Source organism: Cryptomeria japonica, chromosome 5, assembly GCF_030272615.1.
Source record: "Cryptomeria japonica chromosome 5, Sugi_1.0, whole genome shotgun sequence".
NCBI classification, from domain to species: Eukaryota; Viridiplantae; Streptophyta; class Pinopsida; order Cupressales; family Cupressaceae; genus Cryptomeria; species Cryptomeria japonica.
Window position 1 is genome coordinate 806,761,927 of NC_081409.1, and position 7,151 is coordinate 806,769,077.

The 7,151-nt window shown below is 34.0% G+C and overlaps 1 protein-coding gene across 1 annotated transcript; it reads left to right on the plus strand.

Moving 5' to 3' along the window:
- Positions 1-883: 883 nt before the first annotated feature.
- LOC131042677 (uncharacterized) lies at positions 884-2,106 on the plus strand. Its single transcript, XM_059221032.1, has 4 exons — positions 884-999; positions 1,083-1,172; positions 1,259-1,492; positions 1,765-2,106. Exons 1-4 carry the CDS (start codon positions 985-987, stop codon positions 2,104-2,106), a joined length of 681 nt encoding a protein of 226 aa, XP_059077015.1. The 5' UTR covers positions 884-984.
- Positions 2,107-7,151: the final 5,045 nt, after the last annotated feature.

Sequence of the window (7,151 nt, forward strand, 5' to 3'; positions counted from 1 at the left end):
TCAAAGGGGTGTTGGCCTACAACAAAGCATAAAAATGACAAGACTTTGTATTCTTTTGAAATTTCCCCAACGCCTAGGAATTTGTAAATGTTGATCAGGCCCAAGAATGTATGGCCTCAAATTGTGTATAATGTAATACATATTTTGTGGAAGGCAGATGACTATTAGTTCTTTTGAATGTCATATGATTATTATTTTTCTTTAGAACTGCAACAAGGGTTGTCCCTATGATAAGTTTAGTGTGATACTTATTTCTGCAACTTTCATCCTAGGCATATGATGCTGACATGATTTGAGAACATTTCAAATTCTTTGACTGTTATTATTTTATCTTCATTTCTGACTGCTACTGTAGCTGTTCTTCTCACTTCACACTGTCAAAAGCCCTTGACTTTGTCTTTGTTACTCTAGAATTGTGTGTGACTTTGACTTACTAAAAAGGCTTATGATTATCATATGGTTTGTTTTTTACATGCCTTTATGAAGGTCTCAGGTTTGCATTCTAAATGATTGGCATATTATTCCTTCGAAGCCCCATTTGATCTAGATTTCTTAGAGAGTATTTTGAATGCTCAGTATCTTGACACTTACTGTTATGAATACTATCCTTGAAGTGTCATTCCAAACACCATTCTTTGAGGTTCTTAGAAAGATACAAAGTAAGGATGCTATGTGATTTTTATGGCTACTAATCTACCCTTAATATTGTTGTTGACTGAGGTTTGGTCTTGAATAAATCCTTATGCCTTGGGATATTATAATCTTTTTCTATATTTTCAAATTTTTTAGAGTATGCAAAACTTTTTCTAGTGACCATGGGTACTCTACGCATACATTCTCTAATCAATATTTTCTTATTTTTATGTCATTATGTTCCTTTTTGAGAATGTGGGCATGGGTGCGACCGATTCTTCTATGGGGGATCCTTTGATCTTAAATTCTTTGATTGATATGTTAAAAAATTGACAAGGGCAACAAATTACTATGATGGTGCATGAGGTATGCTTGAAATTTGTCTTTTATATGCTAAATTATCTTATTTTCCCTATTGTATTATGTTAATTTGTGTTTGTCGAATGTAGGCCATCTCGAAAGTAACTCCATCTTGTGTGAATCTTGTTGGCATGAAGGATCTAGCTGTGCCCTCCAATACATCTACTATTATGGTAGAGGTAACATGCAATCATATGTTTGTGTGGGTTTGATTACATTATTGTCACCTATTATACCATTCTAATATTGTATTTGTGCCTTATAGGATGTCTCAAGGATTACTCCAACAAACACTGATGTTCCTAATGTGGGTTCAGTCAGAGTTCTCCCACCATCCGAACAAGTTTCCTTGAGGAGTCTCATAGATTCCCAATCAAGAATACTAAGGCTCCTACCAGATACTCCTGAAAATATTCCTATCAGACAAGAAATAAGTGAACAAATTCAGTTATGGGAAAGGGCATTATTGGAGAGTGTAGGGCCTACCTCAGATGAACAGGTAAAATTAATTATATATTTTTATTTTCACAATTTTACAATTAATGACTTTTAATTGTGTTTTCCTTTCTTTAAACACCGTGATTAGAACTATAAATACTGTCAAGTAGTCTTTCTCTTTACTATTTGACCTTCATTCTTGTTGATTACTACAACTTGAACAGTGATGTCTCCAAGACTGTCTTGGATCATCTTCATACTACTAGCTGCTTAGAAATAGTTTCATATTTTGGTTGGGTTTCTGATAATTTCACAATCTCACTATAAATATAGGAAATAAATGACAAAGTGGTTGATGCACCTATAGGAGCATCTACCTCAACCCAAAGGACTACAACAATATCCTCAGTGACTACAAAAGGAATGCAAGAAGTTACAATCTTGCTAACCTCAGAAGGAAATGTCTTGAAGGATGAAGTGGGGTTAAAATTCTTTCACTTTATTTTTCATCGCGCTGAACAATTATTCGGCAATACCATTCAAATAGATTGGAGGAAGCAATCTGATGCTAAGAAAGACAAACTCTTTAAAGATGTCATAGAAGCATTTGGAAATCTAGGTTTCAATAAGGAAATTATTGTAGATATTGCACGAAAATACATGCACTCTAAATGAGACAATTTAAGGTCAAAGCTAACAAAAGACTTGAGATATCCATGTCCAGCTTGGATCACAGACCAAGTGACATGGGAAGAACTTATGAAAGATGCCAAATTTAAGAGGAAGGTCCAGAATAATCCAAACTATAGGTCATCTGCACGAAGAGGATTGATAAGACGCCTTCGAGATACAACAAAAGCAACCCAAGCTAGGGTGTCAAGTATTGGATCCCATAAATTAGGATCTAGTGGGTACAATAGCATTCGTGGTGGTTTGGTGAGTGAATATTATCATTTGCTGTATTTTCTATTTCATACAAAAGTCATCAAAAACTTGTGAGTTAATTGTATCTTATGATTCATTATACCTTATAAATTTGGTTATGTTTGTTTATGTAGGTTCACCATTTTCAAATGGAAGCTTCAGAGGAGGACCTAAAATATGCTTTATTACATGGTTCCCAAGGCCTACACAACATATGCTAGATCGAGGGGAGAAATTAGTGAGTGGTCATGAATCTGAGGTATGTTCTTTATAATATTATATGACATGCAATAATTTAAGTAGAGGTTTTAAGTTATTTAAATAAGTTAAATTGTGTTGTGTATAGGAAGCCCAACAATCAAACTCATCAGGTAGTGAGCATGAAGAGGAGCTAGAGGATCATGATGAATTGTTTGTTGCACACAATGATTCGACTGTCATTCCTGAAACTTGGGAGGAAACCATCCTTGAATTTCAGCAAGTGTGAGACAACAATATTGAGGAGGGTGTTCAATGTGATGAACAATCCACACCCACAATCAGAAAAGTGCCTCATAGAAAGAGGACAAAAAGCAAGAGGATGGATAGAAACAAATGAACATAAGACATATTTGCTTCATATCATTGTTCAGATTTCATTACTATTATAAACCTAATTTATATAACATCATATTTGTTTAATGAATACTTGTGAATTTATTCACTTTTACAAATGGATTTCTGATTTCACTTCTGTTTTCTATTGAACAGTACATTATTCCCAAATACAATTGAGAATAAAGTTTGTTATTTTTTTGGTATCTCCCTCAAGTCATATTTAAGTGCTTCAGAGTTCTAATCTGACTGTTAAATTGAGTTTTTCATGGATCAGCAAAGACTAAACTTCATGACTAACTCAAATTTAGGACTTAGTAATATGTTTCATTGGTGTTATTATCTTTGGCTATATCTATTCTATAAAAAGAATCATCAAGATTTATAATCTTCTAAAAAAGGATAGTTCCTTAAATATTTTCTAGTTGTAAGTTTTTTGTGAGCAATTATCAAGATTTCTAAGCTTCTAAAAAGGTATGGTTCCTTAAATAGAACGCCATGGCTATGTATCAAGATTTCTATGTATCTAATGATGGATATGCAATGCAAGATGGAACGCCATGGATAGGCAACAACCCTGAAGACCATCCTGGGATGATTAAGGTACTGGATTATTACACTCTGTCAATACCTGATGAGAATGTTGATTGTTAGTAATTCATGCACTCTTGAATGTATTTTCTTTTCTTTTTTTTATCACATTTATCAGCATTTTGCAAAGGCCACAAGTTACCAATTTCTTGTTTTTGTTTTTCATTTTAGGTATTCTTAGGTCATATTAGGGCACTTGACATTGTTGGAAAATAACTACCCTACTTAGTTTATGTATCTCATGAAAAGAGGCTTGGTTTCCAACACCACAAGAGAGCTGGTGCAATGAAGGCATTGGTATATACCTTTCGCAGTATTCAAGTTTATTTTTTTATAATATTGTTATAAAATATATCTGCTTGTGTATCTTATTATTAACAACAATGATCATTTATATTTGGGGAATTCAGATTTGTGTTTTTTTTGTGTTTTTGCTGTCTTCACCGATAGGACACTGCAATTTGATTAGGGTTCTAATAGTGGATGGCACCAACCACATAGCTACAGTCTTTGTTTCCACCCTTCGTGCCAAGCACATTGCAGAACTGGTTTTCCAGGCCGGGTTTAGAGATTTCAAAAACTTTTTATTCCAGTACAACAACATTAGCATAGCCCCAAGTAAGTACCCAACTCTGGCACTAGATTTTTGTATTCTTTAGCTGATTTCTTCTGTCATTTTAGAGAAATTTCTTCTTTGGTAGGGTTCTGTAGTATTTTTCCATTTCATTAGGCTTTCTTTTTAGAGATTTTCATTCAGGCTTTGTGTGATTATCTTTGTTGTAGGGTTGTGGAAGAGATCTCTTCACTAAATAGTGGTGGGAAGAGTGATTTCCGTTTATGAAAATCTATTTGCCTCTACACATAAAATCCCTTTTAATTGTGGCCTAGAATGAGAGGATCATGGACCATCCTTCCAGAGGTCATGTTAATAAGTCCAATCCAGCTTCTTTTTATTTATTCCTTCATTGCTTTCTCATTGAGTATGAAGGGCAGAGGCGCGACCCCCAGTCGAGTGTTAGAGTCCTTGACCAATTATAGTAGATATCGAAGCAACATCTGAGTTAGTAGCAAAGATGGGTAGCATCGCAGCCAATTCAAAAGCCCATTTGAAAGTGAGTCAACTCTCGTGAAAGATTGGATAACTAGGGTGGGGGGCACCTATAGATAGATAGTCGGCTATCTATCTTCTACAATTTGAGGTTTTAATAACTGACAAAGATCTGTATATAGATCATTTACTCAAACATAGTGCTAAACAAAGACTTCAAATTGGATTAATTTATTATCATAACAGTTGCAATTGTAACTGTATTCTTTATTGAACTAGATTTATATCAACTGGGTCATTGGAAGCTTCAAGACATCTCGAGCGATCATGGCTGGACGAACAAAAGACATATATGTTGCTGTCACAGCTACACTTTCTCACCCTAAACTATTCCCCCTTTTTCTCCCATGGCTCAAATGGTAAAAGTGGGTGATGTCGGTGAGGCTCCTGCCTCCCCTGTAACTTTGTGCCTGAGTCATATTCGGTGAGGTTCATTGTTCCTTAGTTTTATTAGTACCCTATTAGTTCATTCTAAATCTATTGCTTAAGAAGAATGTGCATTGTGAGGAAAAATGTTTGGCATATTTGCTTCAAATTATTGCTTCTGCCCATTAAGTTGTTTTCAAGCATGTCAAAACATTTTGTGGTCTACACCATATTCCTTCTAATTTAAAGTGAACTAATTCAACGCTATCTGTGCAGTCAATCTTTGAGAAATTTGATAGAGATCGTAGTGGGAAGATTGATAGCATGGAACTTCGCGATGCTCTTCGCCAATTGGGATATGTAGTACCACAGCCAGTTTTACAGCTTTTGCTTACAAAGTATGACAAGACAGGCCAAGACAACAGAATCGATTATGACAACTTCATGAGTATGTTCTTTTACATTTCAAGTCGCCACTTTTCTCTCTATAACAACTTACCAACTGAACTAGTATTTTAATGATGAAAATGCTTTTTCCGGGTCAAAACTCAATCCTAGGCGCTATAGTTTTTTTAAAAAATTGGGAATTGTGTTTCTCATCTATTAGTCTCTCTATTTCGGTCGCAAGTATATATGTTACTTCTCTAAGAAATTTTTATTTTCTATTTTATGTGCAGGTGTGGCATAATTGTGAAGGTAGAATTGATTAAAAAATACATTATGTTCCAATTATATAAGGAGACACCCCTTGTTTTACAAACCAAATGAACCGGAGTCAGGGAAATGATAATGAACAGTAGTGATAGTAGTGTGCTAGTAATTTGTAATATTGTTAGATATTCTACTTTAGCCTTTTCTACACCTAGATTGATGTCTATTTTTATATCTGATATATATGCACTGTCTTACTACAAGGGCTTACTAAAAAGTTCAAGGAGAAAGACAAATGGCGCACTGGCACAACCACTAGGTTTTCCTGGTTTTGAAATTGCTTATGAAAGAAACTCTAGTTATGACCCTGAAATCCCCTACCTGACAACACTTATGGGAGAAGTACAAGTTCTAAATATCTCTTATGACCACATTCTGGTTGACGCTGCTGCCTCGTATGTTTTACCATGCAAGGACATTTATACCAAAGCATTCAACCTTTCTGATGAAGGGCCTTTCAAGATTTCTGGAGCTAGTACTCTAGCCTATGAAGAGTTCATGCTCACGGTTTTACCCTTCATTGTTGCTTAGCGAGATTAGTGCTTGAACAAAGTCTTGTTAAAGTGTGTGTTAATTTGATGGAATAAGTCTAAGTAAGGCAGAAATATATATCTATGTATGAGTTAGTAGTACTGAAGGATTTGGCTGGTGGCCATAAGGAAACTATTTATTTCTATGAAGACACTGCAACCTTCTTCTGTAAAGAACTTTGTGGTAACCTTTTGTTGTGAAGACTTTGCTACCATTTCCTATTTACTATATCCAATATTCTCTCGAGAAACACCACATCATTACGTAATATACAAAACATTGAAAATAAATATAATTATTATTGTATTTCTTGTTAATAATTTTGTTATGGTATTTTGTTTAATGTTTTGTAAGAAATTAGATATTGAAAATAATTACGTTGAATCTTCTCTTGCTATTTGGAAACATTGAAGATTGAAACTATATAAAAAAATATTTAAAATAAATTGTTTATTTTTTTAATACATTTTGATTGAAAACTACACAATTTATTTTAAAAATAAATTGTTTATTTTTTTTAATACATTTTTTTATATCGTCTTTCGAGAGACAATAGTCGAGGTCTAAAGACGCATTGTCTCTCGAGAGACAATATGATTTTAATCCCAATTATTGTCTGTAGAGAGACAATATGTCTTTAAATCCCAACTTGTGTCTCTAAAGAGACAAAAGTGAAATCATCTCTACAAAGACAAAAAAAACTTCTGTTTTAAATTGTCTTTATAGAGACAATTTCAAAGATGATAATTTAAGACACTCGATTAAAGACATTTTTTAAGACAATACTAAACTTTTTTTTTGTCTCAAGTTGAGACAACTTGATCAAAAAATGTCTTAAATATTGTCTTAAAACATCCCTCTGTGTAGTAGTGTTGGGAGATAAACACAATGGCTT

What these genes read in the sequence shown, in the direction of transcription:
- LOC131042677 (XM_059221032.1), top strand. An exon ending in CATCTACTATTATGGTAGAG is followed by an intron (nt 1,173 to 1,258) that starts GTAACATGCAAT and finishes TGTGCCTTATAG; the next exon opens with GATGTCTCAAGGATTACTCC. An exon ending in GGCCTACCTCAGATGAACAG is followed by an intron (nt 1,493 to 1,764) that starts GTAAAATTAATT and finishes CTATAAATATAG; the next exon opens with GAAATAAATGACAAAGTGGT.